Source organism: Perognathus longimembris, chromosome 21, assembly GCF_023159225.1.
Source record: "Perognathus longimembris pacificus isolate PPM17 chromosome 21, ASM2315922v1, whole genome shotgun sequence".
Lineage (NCBI taxonomy): Eukaryota > Metazoa > Chordata > Mammalia > Rodentia > Heteromyidae > Perognathus > Perognathus longimembris.
The window spans coordinates 23,594,016-23,619,535 of NC_063181.1; the positions used below are offsets into that span (position 1 = coordinate 23,594,016).

At 43.2% G+C, this 25,520-nt stretch overlaps 2 protein-coding genes across 3 annotated transcripts in view; one reads left to right on the plus strand and one right to left on the minus strand.

Annotated features, from left to right (window-relative positions):
• The window catches only part of Wwc2 (WW and C2 domain containing 2), a 167,925-nt gene extending 144,567 nt beyond the window's left edge, over positions 1 to 23,358 (plus strand). For both annotated transcript variants that reach the window (XM_048330662.1, XM_048330664.1), the window contains exons 18-23: positions 319 to 517; positions 1,839 to 2,003; positions 3,233 to 3,325; positions 7,246 to 7,488; positions 17,303 to 17,430; positions 20,483 to 23,358. In XM_048330662.1, the coding sequence (XP_048186619.1) occupies positions 319 to 517; positions 1,839 to 2,003; positions 3,233 to 3,325; positions 7,246 to 7,488; positions 17,303 to 17,430; positions 20,483 to 20,549 (895 nt within the window). In that variant the 3' untranslated portion in view covers positions 20,550 to 23,358. The remainder of the gene's footprint in view (positions 1 to 318; positions 518 to 1,838; positions 2,004 to 3,232; positions 3,326 to 7,245; positions 7,489 to 17,302; positions 17,431 to 20,482) is intronic.
• Positions 23,359 to 23,824: 466 nt separating this feature from the next.
• LOC125339492 (claudin-22-like) lies at positions 23,825 to 25,312 on the minus strand. Its single transcript, XM_048330665.1, has one exon. The coding sequence runs from the start codon at positions 25,043 to 25,045 to the stop codon at positions 24,377 to 24,379; it is 669 nt and encodes a 222-aa protein (XP_048186622.1). The 5' UTR covers positions 25,046 to 25,312; the 3' UTR covers positions 23,825 to 24,376.
• Positions 25,313 to 25,520: the final 208 nt, after the last annotated feature.

A 25,520-nucleotide genomic window follows, 5' to 3' on the forward strand; every position in this document is an offset into this window, starting at 1 on the left:
TCTTTTTTGTTTTTGGCCAGTCCTAGAGCTTGGGCTCAGGGCCTGAGCACTGTTCCTGGCTTCTTTTTGCTCAATGCTAGCACTCTGCCACCTGAGCCATAGCACCACTTCTGGCTGTTTTCTATATATGTGGTGCTTCATGCATACGAGGCAAGCACTCTTGCCACTAGGCCATATTCCCAGCCCCTTTTTTTTTCTTTTTTATGAGCCAAAAAAGAACTTGAATCATTATGTGTGACTCTTGTTTGTTTCCCAGGTGGCACTGGTTGTGGAGTACTTGGCTTAATGTGTATTTTATGTATTTATTTTCCAACATAGGTTAACAATGCTAAGAGAGGCTTCTGATAAAATTGTGGCTGAAAGAGAGACTGTACTTAAGCCAGTAAAAGGCAGTAGCTGTACAGAAGACTTAAGTTCCAGCAGTAACGTGCCTGAGATGAGTGAAGACAGCTGTGAGAAGGAGAAGGCGTGTGCCAAGGACTGTAGAAGCCAGCCAGCGGCTGGCATTCCCACTCTGGTGGGTATTCTCCTGTGCTCTCCTGCCCTGAAACAGAACACTCCAGGTCTGAGGAAACTCGGGGGATGCTTGACTCTGCAGGTGTAATTCTGTGTCAGGATTTTGATCCAAAAGTGGGTTGTAAAAGGCTTATTATATAAGGATAGTTGCTGAGAAGCATTGTAAATGTAAAAAAATTTAATGGGCCCAAAATATTGATTCCTCACTGGATATAAGAAGAAAAACAGTACTAGTTACTTTCTATCTCTATCAATATTCTGTGAATACTAATGCTATTTTTAGAACTTGCCATGGTTACATCCCATATTGCACTGGTTGTCCTAGCACTTAGGAAGTTGAGTCAGGAGAATCACAAATTCAAAGTCAACCTCTACTACATAGAAAGACCCTATCTCAACTTTTTTTTAATGGTTCTCCTGAATTTCTTGAATAGTTTTCTTGACTAAATTATATCTAGGTTCGGAGTTTATTTCAAGAGTCAAATAAACATTTGAAGTTGATTTTGTTCAGTTGGAATTCTGATTGAAATCTGTGAAGATGATGACTAACTTGGCTCAGGCACTGGTGCCAAACATATTAGAAAGCAAGCATCTTTTCTACTTAAATGAGGAGTGTGTTGCTGCCTTTCCCAATCCACTTAGAGTCATCTGTAAGCTTTCAATTTCCTGACACGCAGGAAGTTGGTAATGGAGTTTACAAATGCCAGTCCTTTGGTTTTATTCTGGGTGTATGGGTGTGCACATGCGTGCACACATGCGTGTGTGGCTGGACTAGTATGTGCAAATGCTACTGGGGATTGACCCTAGGGCTTCAAGCATACTACATGCTAGGCAAGTGCTCTCCTAGTTGGGCCACGTTACCCTTCCTAAATTCTCCATTCTCCTGCCTCCACCTCCTGGAGCTGAGATTGCAGAAACACACCACCATGCCATCCAATATTTAATTATTTAAAATCATTTGTTCTTGAAAAAAAAGCTCTTCTGAAAATTGAATAGTGTTTAATGGTGATATTTTCCCAGATAGCTTTCTTTGTAGAATCTCTTTAAGTCTAAATCTTCATGTTACATCTAACCTATTATTGTAACACCTCTGTTTGTGCTTTGCCTTGTTGGACAGCTATCATCCTACCTACCTCCTTTCTGAGAATAATGTAGAACATCATTCTCCCATTTCTCTTTAGAAGTACTGTGTTCTGTTATGCATGTCTTTCTCAGAGGAGCATCCTCAGTGCTAGAAAAGTTCCTGTTTAGCATCATCAAGAAAGGAGTATATATGTACACATAACTATTAGTTCCTGACAACTTGCCATTTTCTCTTTTAGGTTGATAAAGAGACAAATACCGATGAAGCAGTTCATGAAAGTGTGGCAGTTCGTCCCAAAGAGCGGAGCAGCCTGAGCTCTCGACAGCATCCCTTCGTAAGGAGCAGCGTGATCGTGCGCTCACAAACCTTTTCCCCCGGTGAACGGAGCCAGTACGTCTGCAGGGTAAGGGGGCCTCGCTCAGATGAGGCACTAGCTTCCTGTCCTGTCACAAGTGGCCCTTTCGTAACAAGGGATTGTCCACCAGAAGCTGCGGATTCTGACTACAGACACTGTGGCTGAAAATGCTTGGAAGTACATGCAGAATATCACACTCTGAGGTTCTTGTTGGTTTCTTTTCCCACAAATTACAAGTCCTGTGGGTTCTAATGCCATTGATTTGGCAAGTAAGTAGAATTTACGGTCTAAATGCTAAGGATTTTTTAATTTCTATGTTTAGAAATATTAAAACTTCAAGTCTGTTTTGCCTATTTCTGCTCCATATGATATGTACTTCACAACATATTCATCTTGTTGAAGTGAAAATTGTGAATTGGATTTTAGAACAAAAATCATGTTTTAATATGTTTGGACACTGAATCTGGTTCATAGTTCCATGAAGAAAATTATGGGATTTCCATTAGTTTTCCAAATTCTGTTTCTAGAAGTATTTATGGTTTATAGTGACATAGATTTCATAAATGGGTTAATGATGCTTTTTAAATTCTGAATTTTTAAATTCCAAATTTATTCATTCTAGTAAAAAAATATTTGTAAGCACTTTTGTAGGTACTTTGCATTTCTGTACCTCGTAGAACTTTCATTCTTTTCAGTGAGCCAGGAGTATGATAGGTAGATATGATGGATACAATGTGATGTATCTTGCGTGAGAGTCAAGGCTATGGAAGACAGTAGGACAAGTTCAGGAGTTGAGAATGGGAAGTAGAACTCAGGTGAGGCTTCCTTGATAAGTTGACATTCAACAGAACTAGAGCACATGGGTTGAACATGGGTTACCTGAGCCGAGACTATTCCAGAGAGCTAAACCATCTTATCTCTGAAGGTGAGCTGTGTAAAGCTTCTTTAAACAAACAAGTCCTAGCTAAAAGTACAAAGAATCATTTTATTTTAAACAGAGTATAATTACCTTAACATGCCACTTTGGATAATAGCTATCAAAAAGACCGTGACCGAAACATTTTTCAGAAAATAAAGTTAAGAAAAGTATAAAACTGGGAATAACTTATTTTTTGGGGTGGGTGGGGAGGATTTTCTTCAAGTAATTCATGAGCTGAGGTCTTAATGGTGGGGGTTAGGAATTAGTTTATATTATTTGCACTTTATTTGGTAAGCTTCTTGATTCTCATTTCCACACTATTGTATAATGACTTTAAAAAGAAAATCTTTGTTGGCAGTTAAACCGGAGTGACAGTGACAGTTCCACATTGGCAAAAAAATCACTGTTTGTGAGAAACTCCACTGAGCGACGTAGCCTGAGGGTCAAAAGGGTATGTATGTCCTCAGCCCCATCGCACTGTCCCAGACCAATCCAGATTCATAAATTCCAGTGCTCCATATAGAAATACTGATGCTGAGTCAGTTGGGGGGCCAGGGAGAGGATGTACTTAAAGGAGTTCAGGCTAGAAATGAGAGTACAGGCTTTCCAGAAAGGGCATGCTGAGCCTCTGAGTGTGCCCGTGGTCTGAACACATTGCTTTAAAAAAAACGCTAATATTAAGTAGTAACACAAAGGGATTACAATTCCATAAATCAGATTGTGAGTACAATGCTTCCTGGGACAGTGTCACCCCTTGCTTTGTTCTCCCCCAGTCCCCTCTTCCATCTCTACTCCCAAGTTCACTTTTACGTAGTGTACATTGAATGCAATGACTGCATTTGGTTACCCTTCCTCCCTCCGTTCCTGGACCCCCAAAACTTGTTTCTAGCTCCTGGTACTCCTTTTTATACACAGAACTTTATCTTGAACACATTTCTAACAGTGGCTGTGCTCGCTCCAAGTCACATCTGCATCTGAGCAGTGTGGGGGAGTGGGACGCCTGGCACACCCCCCCCCAGCACACCTGCATCTGAGCAGTGGGGGTGGGGGGGAGTGGTATGCCTGGCACCCCCCCCCCAAGCACACCTGCATCTGAGCAGTTTGGGGGAGTGGGACGCCTGGCACCTCCCCCAAGCAAAGGCTCCTCAGAGGGGTGAGCAGAGAGGTGGTTCTGTGTTTTTATTTTTCTTTGTTATTTTTTCATCAGGAATGTTGTCACTTGCTTAAACAGTTTTTCAGAGAAGGAACTGTGAGTGGGCCAAGTTTTCCTCGAGGGCAGCAACCTCTAGATGATCCTGAAGGGAAAGTCTGATGGCATATTTAAAAAGTTGAACAGTTCAGATAGCTCACAATTTCCCGTTTATTTCTAGCAGCTGGAAACTAAAAGAAGGCTATTTGTTTGCTGTTATCTTTTTGGCTTAAGATATGTTGCTCAGTAAGCACAGAGCATTGTGTGTGCTGAACTCTTTTGCTGGCGAGTTTGCTGCCGTCAGGAGCCCATCATCTGGAGGAGCAACTCGGGCACACACAGGAGAGTCAGAGGCATTAGGGGTGGTTTGGGCCTTGAGGCCTGGCTAACACTTCAGAGGAAAAATGGTAGCTATCAAGCAATTCACAGGTGGGTGATGTGGGGAAGTGATGAGCAAGCGTTAGGTGCTGTCTGATAACCTGAAACACATGAACCAGAAACCACACAGGGAAGGCTGTGAGGGGTGGAGAGTGTTCAACCCCAGCCCGAGTCCGGCATTAGGGGCAGGAAGGTGGAGCGGAGCTGGGAAGGTGGGCTGTGTCCATCATTTCTAACAGTGCTGCTCTCGTTCCATGCCACCACGTGCAAGGTGCTAGACACATGACTAGGTAATGGGCCTCCTTGGTTTAACTTCCTACTTACCTAAAGGTAATAATAAAAACATTTCCTGGGCTGGGAATGTGGCCTGATGGTAAAGTGCTCATCTCGTATACATGAAGCCCTGGGTTCGATTCCTCAAGCACCACATATATAGAAAAAAGCCGGAAGTGGCGCTGTGGCTCAAGAGGTAGAATGCTAGAGCAAAAAGAAGCTAGGAACAGTGCTCAGGTCCTGAGTCCATGCCTCAGGACTGGCCAAAAAAAAAAAAAAAATATATATATATATATATATATATATATATATATATATATATATATATAGCCTAGAATCAAACTCCATAAAAAAAAAAGAAGAGTATAAAAACATTTCCTAGCTGATGCTAGTGATTGGTTGGTGCCTGCAATCCTAGCTACCTAGGAGACTGAGATCTGAGTATCAAGGTTCAAAGCCAGCCCAGGAAGGAAAGTCCATGAGACTCTTATATCAAAAAAGAACAAAAAGCCAGAAGTGGAGCTGTGGCTCAAGTAGTAGAGTGCCATCCTTGAGCACAAAAGCTCAGGGACAGCACCCAGGCCCTGAGTTTAAGCCTCAGGACTAGAACCAAAGAAAAATTAATAAATGAATTACGTTTATTTAGCATTGAGCATTTCTAGGAAAATCTACAATGGAGATCTGAAAGATTTCAGATTTCCACACTTAATGTACTTGAAAACACCAAAATTTCCATCATCTAGAATGAAAATTCTTCTTACCTCCTTTCTAAGTCACCTGTCTTCTTACTTTAGAGACATTTTAACCAGAAGTGTTGATGGGTTAAGTGAAGCTGAAAACATTCAGGTTACTCATAAACTAAGTTAGTGGACATATTCGAACTAGGCAAAGGTTAATCCTGAAACACTGCTTAAATTATGATTTTTAAACTGTTTTTAAGGAGGCAGATATGGAAATGAGCAGCGAGTGGAGTTCTCATAGGAATTGTAGTATGAAAATAGTTTAGGGAGTCTAAGAGAATAAAACACTGGCAAAACACAATAAAAGATGTACCCAAATGCTAGGAAGAGTGACAGAGCTAGGAGTCATGAGTTCGGGGTGGTGTACTGTACCTCTTCATCCTGGCTCACAAAAACCAGTTGTGCATGTCTCTTTTCAAGTCAGTGTTATCACATGAGTACTTTGAAGATATTATCAGACATACCAGCACTCCACTGCACATTTGAAGGAGCTAGGAGCTGGTGACTTAGACCTGTAATCCTAGTTACTTAGGAAGCTGAGATCTAAGCATGGCGGTTTCAAACCAGCTGGGGCAAGAAAAATCCATGAGGCTCCTGTCTCCAAATTAACCACCCAAAAGCCAGAAGTAGAGCTGTGGTTCAAGTGGTAGAGTACTAGCCTTGAGCAAAAAAGCTTAGTGATAGTGCCTAGATCCTGAGTTCAAGCCCCAAGATCAGCACCAAAAAAAGAAAAGACCCCATGTACATGACAGCTGGAACAAATTTTCTAATTCTGAAAGACAAGTAATACATGAATATCAAGATAGTTCTTGCCATGGAGTTCATTTGCTGGAGGGCAAAGATGGAATAAAGGAATCCTAATAAAAACGTTAAAGAAGCCAAATTATTTAGTGAACATCCAGTGTGTGTTAGGCAAAGAGGCAAAGAGCTAGGAGGGGACAGTCAGCTAGCCTAGTTTGGACTAAGGCCCTGAAATAAGGACAGGCTCAAGCAGGTCCCCTCGCGTCTATCTGTCATGGGCCCCACAGTTGTCCCAGATCTTTGAACCAGACCACTTACCAAAGTTGAGGTTCCTCTCTCCCCTCACAGCATGCCAATTCCTGTGAGGAATCTTCTTTTTCACTCCCACTGTCAAGAATTCAGGCAAGAAATACTTTCCCTGTACTTTGTACTGACGCCTTCTTACCCAACCTGGTTTGATTCTGATGCTCCCTGAGACACTGATCCTTCATCTCAGTTCTTGAGGAACTTAAGATTCTAATTCACAATTTATACGTTGCTTACTGCCTCAGACCACACTCACATTCTTTACAGTCAGAGATATCTGTTTTCTTCCTAGAGTCCTGTCTCCAACCCCCAGCAAGCACTATTCATATAAAATTAAGCATTATTTCCTTGATAGATGAGATTGGCCCTGGAAAGAACATTAGTGGTTTGTTGGTGAAAATGGAGATAGCACACAATGGGAAATAGAGGTAGGAGTTGGAAATCAAAGCATTATGATTGGAGGGAAATCAGACAACTCAGCCAGCTTCATTGTAGCCAACAGTCATAGAAATTGTAGCAAAAGTTGTAAGCAGGAGAGATTGTTCCAAGACCTGGAATGAAGGACCTGAAAGTAGTCAGCACCCTTCCTGCTCACCTTTTATAGACCAAAACAAGCCCAAGGGGCTGGTTATGCCCTCGGAGGGAACAAGGAAGAACAGTCCCATCGTGTGCTAGGAAGGAGAACAAGCAGAAGAATGCCTACTTGTGTAACAGGGTGTTGTATTGTGTTTTCTACCCCTCCAGACTGTTTGCCAGCCAGTCCTCAGAAGGACAGCCCAAGAATGTCCTGTACGCACATCTCTAGACCTAGAACTGGACCTTCAGGCCTCTCTTACCCGCCAGAGTCGCCTCAACGATGAGCTGCAGGCCCTGAGGGACTTGCGGCAAAAGCTGGAGGAGCTGAAAGCACAGGGAGAGACTGACCTCCCTCCGGGTGTGCTGGAGGATGAGCGCTTCCAGAAGCTCCTGAAACAAGCAGAGAAGCAGGTACACCTCTCGGCTCATCCTGGTTAAGCCTTCCATGTGGGAGGTTGCCAAATTATTCCTGTTCTAGGAATATTCCTGTTCCTATTCCTATTCCTCATCCTAGGACTTGCAACATGCCCTTCCCCGCCATTGTAGGACATTCCTTACCTGGAATATTGCTGAAACACTGCCACCACCAAGTGGTAGATGACACACATCACTTACACACTTAAGGAGAGTGGCAACAGGGATATGGTCCTGGTTATTTCTCCTCAGCATTTCCTCTGGCTCAGAAAATGACCCAATATATTTGAATTTTCTATGAATAACCCTTTAGATTCATTTACCCCACTAACTAGAAATACATTGCTGGTTTTAGTGCTCCTGACTTTTTACTTTCCTTCCTAATTTCAAGAGAGATGAGATTTCTTAGCATTCTCTCTTGCCTTTCACCCTAGACACATTTAGACAAAGGAAGAGAAAAATCACTCATTTAAAAAAAATAGTGTGGGGAACTTACTTTTCTTTTGACCAGGTCACACCATGTAGCTCAGGTTGACCTTAAAGCATCAGTCCTCCTGCCTCAGTCTCCAGAGTGGCAGGAGTTCAGGCATGCACCACCACGCCCAGCCAAAGTAGAATCCTTAAAGAGGACTGTTTCTAGTATTCTGTCACCCAGTGTTACTGAACTTTTAAAAATCTGTATGTATATGAAACTGATTTATTATCCCAGGATTAACATTTGTATTTTGGCCATAGGACTGTATATTCACATCTGTATCTGGTCTATAAATAGAAGTTTTCCAATAGCTGAAATATTAGAAATGCTTAAATATTTTCTTTCAACCTCTTTGGGTAGGAATCTGAAAGAGAGTCCTTGACCATCCTTGAACTAATAGAAAGTGTCCATAGCATAAATTTCTTTCTAGCCTTCTAGTTGCAGTACTATTGGGAACATTTTAAGTCATTTAACTAGTGGTACCGTTACTAAGTGAAACTCAGAAATATAATACTGAATTTCAAGAACCAAACATATCAGTAATTTTTATAGGAGTTCTAAGCAACAAAACATATTACTACCTAGCTGAGCATGGTGATGTATGCTTATTTATAATCCCAGCTCCTCTGGCGATGAAGACGGGAGGATTGCAAGTTCAAAGCCAACCTGAAGAAAAGTTAGCAAGACTATCTCAAGAACAAACAAAAGGGCTGAAGGAGTGATCAAGTGGTAGAGCTCTTGCTACCACGAGGAAGAGACCCTGAGTTCAATCCCCACTAGTGCAAAAAAAAAAAAGAAAGAAAGAAAACAACCTGTCTCTGTTCTACCTCATAGAAGGACACACACACACACGCACACACACACACACACACACACGCATTTTAGGGAATGTTATCTTGCTAGTTCAGAGTTGAATTGTAGGCCTGTAGTTCAGAGTTGAATTGTAGACCTGACATGATAAAGGAGGTGACCCAGATACACCAGGCCCACAAGACTGATCTGTTCTGGGGAGACAGGAAAGGTGGTGTGGGCAGGGAGAACATTCATACTTGGAAAGACCACATAGGCTCCGAACGCTGCACTAGCGCGGGCCCAGATAAATGCCAGTCCCAGAAAGTTCTTTGACTAAGAGCCTGCCAGAGAGTGGGCCCACAGAAGACTATGACTTAACAAAATGGAAGGAGCTACTGTTTTGTTCTTTTTTAAATAGCATTTTTATTGTTATACTGTTTGTAACCTCAGTAAGAATAATCATTTTTACCCTCTTGCATCTTTCTAGTTTTTTAGTTGTTTATTGGAGATAAAGAGTCTCATGAACTTTCTTACAGGCTGGCTTCAAATCACAATTCTCAGATCTCAGCCTCCTGAGTAGCTAAGATTATGGGCATGAGCCACCACTGCTTGGCTCCTCTTGGATCTTTTAGTTCAGCATCAGAAATAAATTCAAGTGTGTTCTCTGAGACCAACTTTATTAGCATAGAAAAACATACCCTTTTGACTCTTCTGACTCAAGAGCTTTCAAAGTTGGAGTTTTACAACTCTATAAACAGAAGTTGTTATCTTTGGGGGTTTAATGCCTGACGGTTTCTAGTTTGTTTTGAAAGGAAATTTCAGATCCTTAGATATCAGTAATTATTAAACTTTGAAATTTAATTTTTTACTTAATAACAAATTCTGAGCCATTTAGAAATTGCTTATTTTAGTTTGTGTTGATATCTAATCTCTATTTTGAAGAAGCTCAATAAAGCAGACAGTTAGCTTTTGAAAGAAAAGAATGGTTCTCTGACAACATTGATTGTTAGTTAGGCTTTGAAAGTTAAGCATCTTCCCAAAAGACTTGATCCTCAGCTGGTGTCCCATTGAGAAGTGATTAGATCTTGAGGGTACTAACCTCATCAATAGACTACTCCATTGATGACATGTAGTGTGTAATGGGCTGTTAGGAGGTGGAGCTGTTGGAGGAAGTAGTTCCCTAGATGTGCCTTTGAAGGGTGTGTCTCATCCTCTGTTTCTCTCTGTCTCTAGAGTGTGTCTCTGTCTGTCTGTCTCTTTCCCTCTCCTCCCTCTCTTTCTCTCTGCCTCTGCCTCATCATGCAAGTCACTAGTCCAACTCCTTATTATGTTGGAAAGTCGGCCTGATAGTCCTCATTATTTTTGTCCCTAGAACAGCATAACTGATTGGTATGTCAAGCATGAGAAATACAAACAAACAAGGGGCCTCAGGGATCTGGGCACCCTAGTGCACTGGCCACTTTTGCCCTGTCATTGTAATTATTTTCCCAGATGGTGACTATGAGATCATTTCATGAGATGCTAGAAACAAAACAGCCCAAAATTTCTGTTTCAGAACAGCCTGTCAGGAGAGTTGAGGGTCAAGTACAAAACAGTGGCACCTTACAGAGAATCCCTAGGAAGTCCTAGCTGCTGAGATCCGATGTCCTTGCCCTTGCCATTTCCCATTCTTGCCTCAGAACTAGAGTCTCCAGAAAGGTGCTGCCAGACCTATATGGGGTATTTGATTCTTAAAAACCTCAACACAGCACAACTTCTTGGGATCAAAGCTGAGTATGATTGACCTTGCTAGTTGAGTTAATGCTATATCTGATGCATTTTGCTCACAGAACAGGCCTTTGTTGCCTGTGTGGCATTGGTCACTTATGTAAGGCAAAATCTGGTCACTAGAGCTCAGAACTGCCCAGGCATACTTTGAATATCACAGCCTTTTTCTCGTTGGAGTAAGAATTCTAAAGCTTCAGGGTTGTGGTAATAAAACTCAGTAGTAGAGTGCTTGCCTGGTAGACACAAAGCCTGGGGTTCCCTCTCCAGCACACATTAGGAAGGAAGGAAAGGAAACGAGGGAAGGGGAGGAAGGCAAATTTTTTTTTTTTCAAATTTTTATTATCAAACTGATGTACAGAGAGGTTACATTTTCATACATTAGGCACTGGATACATTACTTGTACTGTTTCTTTCCTTGTCCCTCATACTCCCCTCCCTCCTCCCCTTTTCCCTTTCCCCCCATGCGGTGTTCAGTTCACTTACACCAAACAGTTTTGCAAGTATTGCTTTTGTAGTTGTTTTTCTTTTTTTACCCTGTGTCTCTCAATTTTGGTATTCCCTTTCAATTTCCTAGTTCTAATACCAGTATACATGGTTTCCAATATACTCAGATAAGATTACAGAGATAGTGTAGGTACAACCACAGGAAGGTGATACAAGAACATCGTCAATAATAGAAGCTACAGATACACATAGGAAGTTGAAAGTAGTTACAACCGTGATATAACAGTCATTTCCATAACATGGAGTTCATTTCACTTAGCATCATCTTATGTGATCATAAGGGTATAGCTATTGGGCTCCTGTGATCCTCTGCTGTGGCTTGCCTAAACCTGTACTAATTATTCCCAATAAGGGAGACCATAGAGTCCATGTTTCTTTGGGTCTGGCTCACTTCACTTAGTATAATTTTTTCCAAGTCGGAAGGCAAATATTTGAGAACCAAGATTCCCCTATCTTATCCAGTGTAGGATATAAGCAGGTTTCACTCCTGTTTTGGAAACTGTTATATAAAGAGTGACACTTTGGAATTCTCTTTGGTAAAATTGTACTACTATAAATATTAACTTGTGAATTATTATAATCATCTGAAAATAGGTTACATCAATTAGAAATATAGTTATCTCTTTTTGGTGACAGTGGTACTGAGATTTAAACTTAAAACCTTATGATTGCTACATAAATACTCTGTCACTTGAGCCACACCTAAGCCCTTCTTTGCTCTGTTTATATTTTGAGATAGTTGTGGGTTTTGCTTAACAGCCTAGACCATGGTTCTTTTATTTCCTTTCCTTATGGGATGATGCTTATACTCCGCCATACCCACCTTTTATTGGTTGAGATTAGGGAGTCTCATGAGCTTTGTGCTCCATCTGGCTTCGAACTGTGAACCTCTTGATCTCAGCCTCTCAGAGTAGCTAGTATAACAAGTATGAGCACCTACTAGCCTAGAAATCTAGTTATCTTACCAGGGGATTTCTGATCTATGTTATTCTAGTGAGCTAGCAGTTAGTTGATTTCAAGATCATTTTACTCACCAGGATAATAAGGGAACAGAGCCTGAAGAGCTTTCTCTTAGGATTGTAACAGACCCTGGTATAGTGGAGAAAGGAAGTATACTAAACCTTTCCAAGCAGGTGGTGGTGCCCTCATGGTCTGATCACCTGGGAGGAGGCAGACATTCAAACCATAGTAGAGACCATGCCCTCCATCCCTCCTGTTCTGTCTCATGGCAGTTTTATATCGAAATAGGGAGGTACATTTTTGGAGCTTTGAAAGTGTGTCTGAGCACAGATAGATTTTATCTATATTTTAACCCATTCTGTAGATAGATAAACTATGTGTATCAAGCATTATCTACTGAGATTTGTCTTAACCAGCTCTGTGAAAATTGACTTTCATCCTGCACCTTTCATTGTGGCTGCAGAAACTGGTAATAACCATTGATGTATCTCCCCTAGTTCCCCTTCACTTCTTTCATCCACTTGTTATATGCATGTGGCACTCCAACACACACACACGCCTTTCCTTCTCACCATTTCCCCGCTGTGTTGGGGATTTGTGAGATTTTCAGCAGGATGATCATAAAGTGTGTAACGATGAGCAAAGAGCCTGCCAGTTCCCATAAAAAAATATGGCTCCCAAAAAAGCAGCGAATCGAAGGCAGCAGCCCATCCTGGCTCTGCTTCCCTTGGCAGGGAAAGCTGTCAGGTGTCAGGGTCACACTCCATAACCTTCCTCCTGTGTGGCTGGAAGTCTCCCTTGTAGCTTGCCATAAATACTGGATCTTAGTTAGTGTCCGCTTGTACTGTACAACCCCCTTAGGAAGCGGAGCAAGAAGCTGAAAACTGCACATGAAGACAGGATTGTCTTCCTTGTTTCCATTAGATTTCTTTACAGGATGGTGAGTAAATCACTGGATCTTTCTGCATGTTAGGCTCCCATCATGTATACTGCGGGTTAATCATCCCTGGCTGGCGTCTGGGGCTTAGGGAATGGCTTCTGGTCCTCAGGAACCAGGCGACAGGGAGCTGTTTGCCAGAAGAGGGTGTTCTTCCAAAGGAGCTGTGTTGCTTACAAAGCAGAAATTCCCTACCCGTGCCCCCCCCCCCGCAGTGTTTCTCTGTCAAAATGCCAAACTTTTATGGTGCTAGACTTTTTTAAAACCTCCAGTAAAACATATGTTAACACTTGTAAGAGTTAGAAACTACCAAAAATTACATGAAACATAAACATAACCTCATTTAACAAAAATAAATCTTAATGGTCACATCCAAATATTCAGTATTGAGATTTAACTGTCTACAAAGTTGATTATGATTGATCAACAGCCAATAAAAATTCTGTGCCATACTGTATCACCCATAGGTAGTTAACTTTAGAGAAAGTTATTGATATAGGTATGGATATAAATCTATATGCACCGGGACTAATACAGTTTGGTATGAAGTGTGTATTCAGAAGGAAAGGGAATGTCTTCATGTATTTCATACCCAATCTTATTTTGTATAAAAATACTGCCAACTTCCAAAGTAATTTTCCAGTAACCACAAAATGCCGGTATTTGCAAACATCAGCACCATTGGATTAGGTAGAGGAGCAGTCAGAATTGTGTTCTCTGGGGCATGTGGTAGAGTCCTGGTCGATGCATGGAAGAGAACCCCAACAGCCCATTGTATTTCTGATCTGGTTAAATACATTTCTGGCTAAAGAGTGAGTCAAGTGGTCTTATCTTTTGATGATCCACCATGTACGTTCTTTCCCTGGCTTTTCCTGATCTGTTTCGTTTGAGTCTATCAGCACACGGCTATTTCAAGATTGGTTGAGTCTTTTATAGTAAGACTGAGGATTTGAGTAGCAGCAGTACTTTAGTATAATTACTATTTTAGTAATTTGATAAACTACACACATGATAGAAGTCATTTCTTTGTGCATATTAAACCTTCCTGAGACCTGTTAAAGTCATCCATTTGCTAAAGACAGGGATTGACAAAGTGTCTAAAATACCGCGTTTATCCCCTTGAACCTGAATTACATAAATTCATGAGCTCCAGGTGATTACCCCATCAGTTCCAAAGCCGTTGAAAGAATTATCACCTTAAAATATAGCCTGCTTTTATAGACAAAACTTTTCAAAAGAGGGAGCAGTAAAAAGAAAAATACACGGAAAAGGGCTTATTTTGTAATGGAGAAAATGAGATGTCATTGCAGTGCATTATTCTCATCAGCAAAATACTAAGGATGTCCTATTGTAGGATGCTCAACTTTCCTGTGTGTATGTGTAACTGATTCTGTACCCATGCTTGCAGAATATATATGTTTGTGAAATCTTATCTTTCTTGAAATTGCCACTGTTGTGGGTTTTTTGTTTGTTTTGCCAGTTCTGGGCCTGGATGCTGTCCCTGAGCTTTTGTGCTCAAGACTAGCATTCTACCACTTGAACCACAACAGCTTTACTTCTGGCTTTTTTTTTTTTTTCACTTAGTTGGGGATAAGAATCTCGAATTTCACAGACTGTGGCTCGGAATGTGACTTAGTGGTAGAGTGCTTGCCTAGCACGCATGAAGCCCTGGGTTCGATTCCTCAGCACCGCATAAACAGAAAAAGCCAGAAGTGGCTCCAAGTGATAAAGTGTTAGCCTTGAGCAAAAAGAAGCCAGAGACAGAGCCCAGGCCCTGAGTCCAAGCCCCAGGACTGGCAAAAAAAAAAAAAAAAAAAAGAATCTCACAGACTTTTCTACCCCTGCCAGTATCAAACCACCTCAGGTCTCAGCCTCCTGGGTAGCTCAGATTACAGGCATGAGCCACCAGTGACCGGCAACCACCATATTTTTATTTTTAGATTTAAGGTAATGTAGAGGACTAATATTTATTTGTCTATTTTTGTGCTACTGGGTTTGAACTCATGGCCCTGCTCCCCACCAGGGCTTACTTGCCTCCTATTTCACACTTGCTTCTATAGTTGTGATGGCAGAGTGCATCCCCATGCCAGCTGCCTCCTGACCTAACCCTCCCACATAGGTGGAGGACAAACATGAAGAAGGGATTGCACCAACTTCTTGCCCGAGCTGGCCTCAAACTGCCAGCTTCCTGATCTCAGCCTCCTAAATAGCTAGGATGACAGGTATGAGGCACCTTTAGCTAGCCACTTTGAGACTATTTATTAAATAAAAAAACTTTAAATAGCACATGCTTATGGTGCAAAATAATGCAGAACTTTGTAAAGCAAAAAACAGTAAATTCCTCTTGGAATCCCATTCTCAGTACATGGCCTTTCAATACTCACTTCTCCCCTCTCGTCTCTCTTTCTCACTCTTGCTCACTTACCCCCTCTGTAGGATCTCTCACACTCTCAGACGTCATAGTGTATGTAGCCCAGGCTAGCCTTCTGACTGCCACCATGCCTGGCATTTTAGTTGTTCTGCATTCTTTGTGTATATGTATACGTTTGTGTTTCTTGGCAGTTACACTAAAATAAGAGATACACATCCCTAATTTGTTTTTTTCCCGTCTCATTTAATAGCTTTTCATATTAGTCAATGTAATTTTTAAAAATGTGTCTGTACATGTTTATACCTTTCTGATTACAGTACTATTTTCAACGCATAAACTCCTCATGAAGGAATTGCTGGTAACATGGATTTTCCTGAACCACAGTCAGAGATCTTGTCTTTGTCTTGTCTGTTAATTCTGAAGCCCTTGTTTCTTGGTTTTCTGGCCTTGAAGGTATCTGAGACACTAGGTGATTATGAAAAGACCAGTCTTTAATTCCCTTTTTGCCAGCACTAGTCTTATCTCCTTCTAAAGTTGGTAACTGCTTAAGTGACAGAAGCTGTTAGCTTTTCAGGTCCTGAAGGACCCCAATTATGGGAGTGTCCATCAACTCAATTGCAGACTGTAGACATCCGTCTTTAACAGAACTCCTCTTCCTTTCATCTGTGTGCTCCGGCTTCAGTTGATGACTCTTGTAAGACTTTGCACTCAGCTGCAAAAGCAGCAAACCAGCACCAAGCTTCTAGTCATCCAGACCTTTAGCTGCTCCCATTGCGACTAGTGGCCTCCACTCAGCAATACCAGATTCCATCCCGTGGAGGCCATGGGGGGAGAGGGGAGCTGGCCCATACTGGAGGAGCCCGCTGGGAACTAAGTCTTCCAGCCTTTGCCCCACATTAGCGGCCACCACCTTTGGCTCCTAAGAAGATTTGATGCCTGAGAAAACATTAACAATATTAGGTACATGATTTTTTTTTCTGGTCCCAAGGCTTGAACTCAGGGCTTGGGCTTTAACCCTGAGCCTCTCTGTACTCAAGGCTAGCGTTCTACCACTTGAGCCATAGCGCCACTTCTAGCTTTTTATGAGTAGTTTATTGGAATTAAGAGTCTCACAGACAGACTCTCCTGCCCTGGCTGGCTTTGAACCATGATCCTCAGATCTCAGCTTCCTGAGTAGCTAGGATGAGCCACCAGCACTTGGCTTATTTTCGTGATTATTATACAATTTCTAATCTTCAGTATTGTTTTTCTCTCCACTAGACTGCATCTGTCTTATCCATACCTAATCCCTACCTAATAGTAACAGTAATAACTAAACACTAGATTTAATAATGTGTTGATGTTACGTGTATTATTCATTTAAGCCTCAGAACAACCCTTTGGAGTACCTCTTCCCAGTTTAGAAATGAAGTAACTAAGCCACCACAAGGAGATCAAAGCAACATGCTCATATTTCCAGCTAGAAAGTGATAGGGATAGAATTTGAATCCAAACCATACAGACCGAGCATTTCAGCTATTTAACTTGTCATATTTTGTTAGAAGATAATCAATAAACATTTATTGATTCAGTGGCTGAATAAATGGGTGAAAGAATAAAATGAAAAGACAACTTTTGATAAAGTAATACTCATGCATTTTATTTTAAAATATGTTCATGCAGAATATCTGAGTGCCCATTAATAGTAACAGATAATAAACTGTGGCTAAGTCCCACTGTGGAATGTCACACCGCATAGAAAGGCGGACTTCTGGGAGCTACCCCTTCTGTTCCTAGTGCAGGTTACATAGCGTGTTCAGTTTGAAAGTGTCTTTGAGCTCTGTAGCTACTTGAGCAATTGTCTGGTAGGTAAATTCAAGTTCACCCCAACCAAGGCCCGAGGACCCCCTTGCAACTCAAGCTGTGTGACTTTTCAGTCCACAGTCTTTCAAGCCTGTGGCATGTCTTCAGGGATCTCTAATCAGTGTTCTGTATGGGTTTCTTATGTTTTAATTTCCTTATCCAGGCTGAACAGTCGAAAGAAGAGCAGAAGCAAGACTTGAACGCAGAGAAATTGATGCGGCAGGTCTCCAAGGACGTGTGTCGGCTTCGGGAGCAGAGCCGGAAGGTGCCTCGGCAGGTGCAGTCCTTCAGGTACATGGCCCAGGGTGGCCTTTGGGTCTGACTGGGGGAGCATGGAAGCCTCTGTCCCCATGTGAGTAAGCACATCTGTGAGGTGACAGCTTGATGAGAGCCTGGCTCCCCATGAACCCACATCCCCAGGTCTTAGGGCTGGGAACCCAAAGGTGCAGAGAAGCCACCGATCTCTGGGGTTTGAGTCGCTTACTTTCCAAATATTCCTGGCTCACCTTCATCACCCTCCCACAGTGCTAAGCTGTGCTCCGTCCCACTGTCCAGGCACACGGGTTCCTGCTCCTCTAGAGGGCATCAGTGAGAGAGTCACAGATAGGCAACCCGACTACTGCCGTGCTGAACACAGAGATAGCTCTGAGAGAGCCTACAGGAAGATCTAAGTCTATGTGGGGCAGGAGCTGCAGGATCAAGACAGAGTGATTGGAAGAAATACTCAGTTCCATCATGGAAGGATGAGAGTGAGATCTACCGGCTCTGAGACTGGTGGGAAGGCATCAGGAAAGTAAGGACAGCATGGCAGAGCCACAAGGGTGGGGAGGCCAGAGCTAGGCCCTGTGTGGAGCTTAGAGCCTGGCAGTCAGGCCACCTTGACTCAGCCCCACGGCCTTAGGTACTGTGCCGTAGAATTTCAGTGATGGTATTAGGTGGTGAGGAAGCCCACTGGCTTTCCAAGTGCATGAGCCAGTAATAGGGGCTTTGGGGAGAAGCAGGTATCTAAGAATGGGCAGAGAGACACTGGAAAGAGGGGCCGTTTATGAAGGGGAGGACACTGACTTGAGCCAGTGGTCAAGACTGGAAACAGAGGAACAGGTTCGTAGTGGATACACCGAGTCCTGCCTTGCCCAGCTCAGGGTATCCATGCCATAGGACAGCCTGGTAACAACAACCAGTACTCAGCAGAAAGTGACATTGAAAGCCAAGGTGAAGGGGCAAGTCCAGAGAGAAGAACAGGAGTTGTCCAGCCTCAGCATGGTGGTTCTCGCCATGGAAATGGGCCAGACATCCCAGAAAGTAAGAAAAAATGACCAGCAAAGACGAAGAGCTTATAGCAGAGAAGATACCAGGAGGAAGAGAGCCTCAGTAAGGCGGAGGCCCTTGGTGACAGCCAGAGACAAGAAGTGAATCAGAAAAAGGGTTGTTGAAGGCCAGGCACAGTGACTATTGCCTGTAACCCCAGATACTTGGGAGACCAGTGGAGAGGTCTCCAGTTGCAAACCAGTTCAAAGCAACATTCATGATCTGTCCTTGTCAACAAACAAGCCAGTTCTTTATGTTATATCTGTAATCCCAGGCATAGGTAGGAGGCCGACAGTCTAAAACCAGCCTAGCGCACGGGAAGGGGGGAATGCAAGATCCTATCTGAAAAATAACCTAAAAAGCAAGAATATCTAGAGACACAGCTCAAGTGGGAGAATGCTTAGACGCAAGGCCCTGAGTTCAACATATTCACACGCCCATACCTCAAAAAAGACATAAATAAAAAGATTTGTTTTAGTGATGCATTTCTTTTAGTTTAGACTTGGATTTGGTATAGAGGAGTCCTTAGGCCTGGGTGGGAGAAACCTGGGGTAGAGAAAAGGTTTTGCAGTGGAGGAAACTTTCCACATGGAGACACATGATGGAGACACGATATGGAAGGGGCAGCAGCCAGTGCCTGACAGGAAAACATTAGGGTCAAAGCTAGATTGCGGCACCTTGAGGCCAGAAGTAAAGGGAAGGAAGGGAAACTGAGTCAGTGTTCTGTGACACTGTGTGGCAGAGTCAGTCTCCCCTGTCCTCATTCTGCCCTAGCACCACTTCCATAACTTCTGGGGTATGTGCAAATTTAGGTTTTCAGAACTCTTTTTTTGTTGTTGTTGGGAGGGGGGGGTGGTGGCTGGAATCCTTCCATGCTCTAGTGCTGTGGTCACATCCGGAACAAGCTACATTGTTTAGCATGGAAAATCTTACATGTCCCAATTGTTCCAAAACAAAGAACGCACAAACATTCCTTCCTGCCTTCCCCGGGGAGAGCAGCCCATTTATACGGCAGGCAGGTGGCACCATGAAGGAAGTGCATTGTCCCTGACGCCTGGCCCAAAGTGGCATGGAGTGGGGTGCTCTGCCCCCCTCTCCCTCCCCCACTGCTTGTTTCACACAGAACCTGGGCGCAGCATTCCCTCCTGGCTTCCTGAGTTTTCGAGAAAGGTTAGAGGTCAAGCATGCATGTGGGGGGCTCTCGTGTGTTCCCAGCCTGCTAACTCAGGAATCAGCTGCCAGCGTCTGCCCACCGCATCTTTTGAAATTCTTCCTTTTTTCTTGTTTTGGGGAATGAATGAATCTAAAGGATACTGCACAACAATTAGCTCTCATCCAGGGTCCTCAGCTTTTACTCCTCCTCTTCCTCTTCGCCATAGCCTTCGGAATGGCTCCCTCTGTCCTTCCTTGTCGGGGAGGGGGTGTTGTGGGGACAGTGGGCCCACAGGACGCACGTGGGATGGGCCTCGTCCCCATGAGCGGCTTAGCAGGGGGCGGTGACTAAAGCCATCTGGATGCAACCATTCCTCCTGGCCCCCTCTCAGCTGCTCCTTTTGGGGTTCCTTCTTGCCCTGCTGTGGAAGGCTGAGTGCCTCTCTCCCTGCCTGTGGGGGACAGCAGCCTCACCCACTCATCCTGCCTTAGCTTGGGTTGGCTTTAAAAAAATTCCCCAGGAATCCCGGAAGTTTCCAGTGGTGTGATTGGGAAGTTGCCATGTAGGGCTCCATGTAGGAGGGCTGGGGGGGGGGGGTGCGCCCTCCTCCCCCTCCCCCCCCCCCCCCCCCCCCCCCGGTTAAGACTGGACCCCACTGGGAATCCGGAAGGGGACTGACCGGGCTCTGTAGGTGATTCAGAGACGGCACTCTCCTTGGCTCCCCTCCCCACTCAGAGGCAAAGGCTCTTCATCTCCAGGGGAGTTTCCTCTGCCTGGGCGCCACACCTCGCACCCCTGCGTGTGGAGACAGCGCTGGGGGGTCTGGCTCTCCTAACAGTACAGACTTCTAGCATCAAATTAACCCCCCTCCCCCGGCTCTAGGGAGAAGATCGCCTACTTCACCCGGGCGAAGATCAGCATCCCCTCCCTGCCAGCCGACGACGTGTGACCCGCGTGGCCTCACCTGCTGTCGGTCCTCAGGAGGACAGAAACACGGACTTGACTGAGATCTCCTCTTTCCTTTTTTGTAATGTAACTGTCAGCTCTTGAAGAACTTGCATTTCACACCAGATTTTCAACATGCTCATGTGTAAAGTACTTTGACTGTAACTCTTACATGTTTAAGGAAAAAAAAAAATCAGCTAACAAAAGTGGGCGCATCTGGTGCAGATGTAGAGGATGAGTGTCGCCAGGGGCTGTGCGCTGAGCCGGTGGCCGAGTCTTGGTCCTGCCGGAGCTGCTTCTCTTCCCCTGCTGGGAGCAGGCGGGGGCGAGCAGCATCCGGAGTCACAGCCCATTGGGTGGACTGGAGCACCGGCCAGGGCCCTCGGGCCCTCCCCAAACAGGTGTCCATTCACGGCCATCCCTGTGTTACAACACTTGATTTCTTTTTTGTCCTTGCATAATTGTCCAAAAAATAATACCAAAAATATGAATTAGTGGGTGCAGAAGAAAAGGAAGCCTTTGTTTCCTGTATCCCTGTGCACGCAGAAGGTGGTGTGGGTCATGACACTGGGAGGGAGGCAGGCAGAAGGAGGGCGCCCAGGACCCAGAACCCGGCCAGTGCGCAGCTCCTGCCCCCAGCCCACATTTGAATTCGCAGGCACCAGGGCTTTGTCCTAGGGTGAGGGTGGTGCCCAGGACAAGTATGTGGTGGCCCTGGGCCCTAAGGACACACAGTGCTGGGGTGCGCGGGGAACCCCCACGGTTGTCAGAAGAAGCCAAGCACAGCGGAGAGGGCATGTCTGGATTGGATCCAAGTTGCCAAACATAAAAAAAAGAAAAAAGAAAAAGAAAAACACGTCTTATCAAACTTTCTTACACTTACTAGGAATTACTTTGCAGCTCTCTTGTTTCAGGGATCCTCTCTATCATGTAAGGCTAGTCGTTGGGAGACAAAGGAAAGAATGTGCCTGGGAGAATTATGAATTGGGAGTGTAGGTTAAATCATTTGTTTGAAGGTATCTAGCCTGGACACTGTGGTTCACACCTGTAATCCTAACTACTCAGGAGGCTAAAATCCGAGGATCACAGTTTGAATCCAGCCCCCATAGGGAGACCCATGAACCGCTTATCTCTAGCCACCAGAAGTGGAGGTGTGGCTCAAGTGGCAAGATACCAGCCTTGAGCAGAAAAAGCTAAGGGACATTGTCCAGGCCCTGAGTTCAAACCTCAGTACTGGTTCGTGTGTGTGCATACACACACACGCACATACACACACACACACTGTATTCTAGGTGAACAAATTTAAAGACATAAACTGACTAAAACAGCCTGATCTCCAGGCTGAAGTTTTAGCTAACTCAACCTAGGCACTTCTGTAGAGAAGCAAGTTCTTACTACAGCCTTGCTAGCGCAAAGGCTTGGAAACATAGTTGGCAGTCATTTAAAGCATACCTTCTCCTCAGTCTCTTTTTACTGAAACAATTTTTTATTAGAGATCCTATATAGCAGACTTAATCTTGTCTTTTTAGAAATGCAAATCATCTTCAAGGGAAGAACCCTTGAAAAAGTTCTTCCTCTGCTCAAACTCTGACGAGCAAGAGTTTTTATGTTATCGGAATCAAACATTCATATTAAGCAGTTTCTGAGCCTAAAACCTTAATTCTCTTTTCTAAATGTTCCACAAATTATATACAACTTTTATTCTAAAAGATATAAATGGAGTTGACACTACTTTGAACCAGAAGCAGCCCTGAGGCTGCGTGGTTCTGTGTGATGACGGTAACTAGCAGAGCACATTCATCCTGCGGAGGAGAAGTGAACAAGTTATTTCATGTAGAGTGAAATGAATGAAGGTCAGCTGTTTTCAGCTTCTTACATTTGACCATGGAAATGTTTATAGAATTTTGTGTAGTTGTACCGTACGATTTTATTTTCTTCATTTATTTATTTACGGTCTTATTTATGTTCTGTTTAATATATAGTTTGGTTCTGACCATTTTAAATGTTGGACATAGAAGAGGCTATATTGGCGTATTTACAGCTTTATAAGTCGTCATCAGATTAACTGTTAACTTTTTGGAATACAAAAGGTTTCAGACAAGTATTAAAGAATAAAAATCTGTTTCAGGCTGGTAGTTAACAGTGGTGACCAAGAGGCTTTTGGTTTTATTTTACACAACTTGCTCAGTTCACATGAGAGGCAAACTGATTTTAGTATGATCCTTTTCCCTCACTTTGAAAATCAGCAATTGTATAATGTGTTTATAGGCAGCTTTTAATAATCCTGTCATATTTGTACTAACCCAAATGATTCACAGTGAACAAAACATTTTACTAACTTCATCACAAATCCATAAGGAAAAATAAGTACTTAGTATTATAAATACTATTTTTAAAAGGTAGAATTTATTCCACACAGGGTAAAAAAGAATTTAATGCTTAGTTCTCAAGTTTTAATTATCAGTATGTTATTAGAATTTTTGTATATCAGAATCTTAAGTGTTGCAGGTACAAAACAATGACTATTACTAGCCAAATGAACAAAGTTTCGCTGAATCTCTGTAGCATACAAATCAAATAAATTTAAATTCTTTTTTTGCTATGGGTTTATCTATACTGTACTAAATATCAAAAGCTCAGGACTAAACTAAATATTTAATCAGGTTAAATTCTGTGTATGTTTCTGTTTTAATTTGTCTTTGTCAAAGTATGCAAAAACATCACATAGATTAACTGGTTTCTGCACTTTCCATGTATTTGTAGATGGAAATTGTTCAGTTTTTTTTTAAAACAAAGATACACATTGCCCAATACTTTATTTCAGTGTTGCTTATTATTTAGCTAATTTACCTGATCAATGCAAACACATTTATTTAAACTATGTACCACACAAATATAAACTGTTCCACGGTGAATTACCTACACCAAAAGTTGGTTGCAAGTAGTTCTTGTCTGGAATATAAAAGAGGTGAGATGATATCTGTGTGTGAGGGAAATGGAGGGCTTCCCGCTGTGCTGTGTCATTCTATATCCTAGGTTGGCCATATGCTCCAGAAAGAGACGCTGTCCCAGGAGGCCTCTGCCATACACACCTGTCCAGACCTGTCTCTGCCCCACTGCTCAAAGCCAACGATGGACAGGAAGGCTGGCCATGGAATACAGAACCCAGGACATAGTAGCCCAGAAACATTTGTGTGGCAGTGTCTATCAATCTGCCTGAACAGAAGACTGCCCCTCTCCCCTTGAGGGCCCCTAAGAACGTGGCTGCTTTAGAAGAAATTCCTCAGAGCCACTGAGGTCTCTTCATTGTATGTGTCTGACCTCTGAATCCTGTAGAGAGCCAGCAGATTTTTTTCTTTCAGTGTAATCAAGTGGTGTTTTAAAAAATAAATATCCCATGATGTCTTAAATTTCATTAGAATAGGTTTTCTAAAACACATGAAAGAAGCAAAGATCTGCCATAACATTTCAGATTGCTAAAACAACTCACCTGCATATGAATAATAACTTGAAAGATAAAGAAGTACTAAGACACTGTTTTCTTTACAAGTTCTATAAGCCTGTTTCAAAATTTAGAAAATGCATGTGCAGGAATGGATGTGATGATTATTATTAAATCTTGATTGGTTTGAATTACCAATAGAAAATAAAAAGGGGTTGCCAGTATTAGAAATTGTATTTTCGGAAGAAAATAGCCATGGGGCAGGGTGGGGGTGCATTTAAGGAAATCAAAAGCAATCATGAATGAGTGACCTTGCAGTGGAGATCCTACCCAGTCCAGCGCCGAGCAGGCACCTCCTGAAAGTAGATGAAAGTAGATGCTCTGATCCCTCAGGCTGAGCTTTCTGAGCTGGTGTGTTTCAGCTCCAGCTGCTGACAGTGATCTTGCATTTCTGGCACTGCATAGTGGGCCGAGGGTGGAGCAGCTGGGGCCGAGCAGGCTGCACACTGGAGCAGACTCCCTCCTAGCACAAGAGCAAACCCAGCAAACCAGCCCAAGAAGAGGGCTTCCCCAAACTCCCACCTGGGGACAATCTCTGGGATGCTGTCATCCCAGAACTCCAGGACCGTCATGTGGGCCACCCAGGAAACCGGAACCAGGGTTGTGACTCCTGAGCTCCACAGCAGGATTCCTCCCAGGATGAGCAGTCGCTTCTTGAAATCCTGCTGCCTCTCTCCAATCCTCAAGCAGTCCAGGCCAAGCCCTGAGAGCAGCAGGCCCAGCAGCCCCAGCCCATTGGACAGGAACATTAGAACCCGGGAGATCCTCAGTTCAGCTGGCAAAGCCAGGAAAGAATCAAAGTCTTTGCACTGCTTGCCTACTTCCTCCTGGATGACGCAGGTTTTCCAGAGCCCCATGGTCCAGTTTTCCATCTCATTCAGGTCCAGGTTCAAGTTCTTCCAATGTGGCAGGTAGTTTGTAAGACAGGATAAAACCCATCCCAGCAGAGATAATAAAAGTCCAACAGATTGCATTGCTGTTCTGAAGACTAATGCCATTGTAAAGTTCTGTGAGCCCAGCCAACCTGACTTCTACCCTTCGGTTGCTGTGAAAAGAAGTGTGACACTTGAGTTATCAGTTGAGGAGCTCAGAAATGCTTTTTTTCATTGTGTATATAGGAGGATTCTTGCCAGAGTTGCTATTGTTTGATTCTATGTTGAAAAGGTTTCAGCTAAGGATAGGGAAATAAATGTTGCAAACCAGTAAAGCTAAGGTGTGGCCAACACCATGTTTGTACCCTGCGGGCTGAATTTGGTAGAAGGCGTTTTGTCGGTGAATTAAAATTGAGTAGTACTAATCCTTCTTTCTTTGTTAAAGTATAAATGGCTTTCGTGTTGTTCCCCAATGTTTCTAACAAGTCAATTAAGTCTACCTGCAAAACTTTAATTGAAGGTTTTGGTTCAACTCCTTCTGCTTTATATCTTACTAATTACACCTGTCAGATTTTCATCTTGTTATAATTCTCACGTTTCA

Coding starts and splice junctions, on each gene's coding strand:
- LOC125339492 (XM_048330665.1), bottom strand. CDS start 25,045: ATGGCATTAGTCTTCAGAACAGCAATGCAATCTGTTGGACTTTTATTA.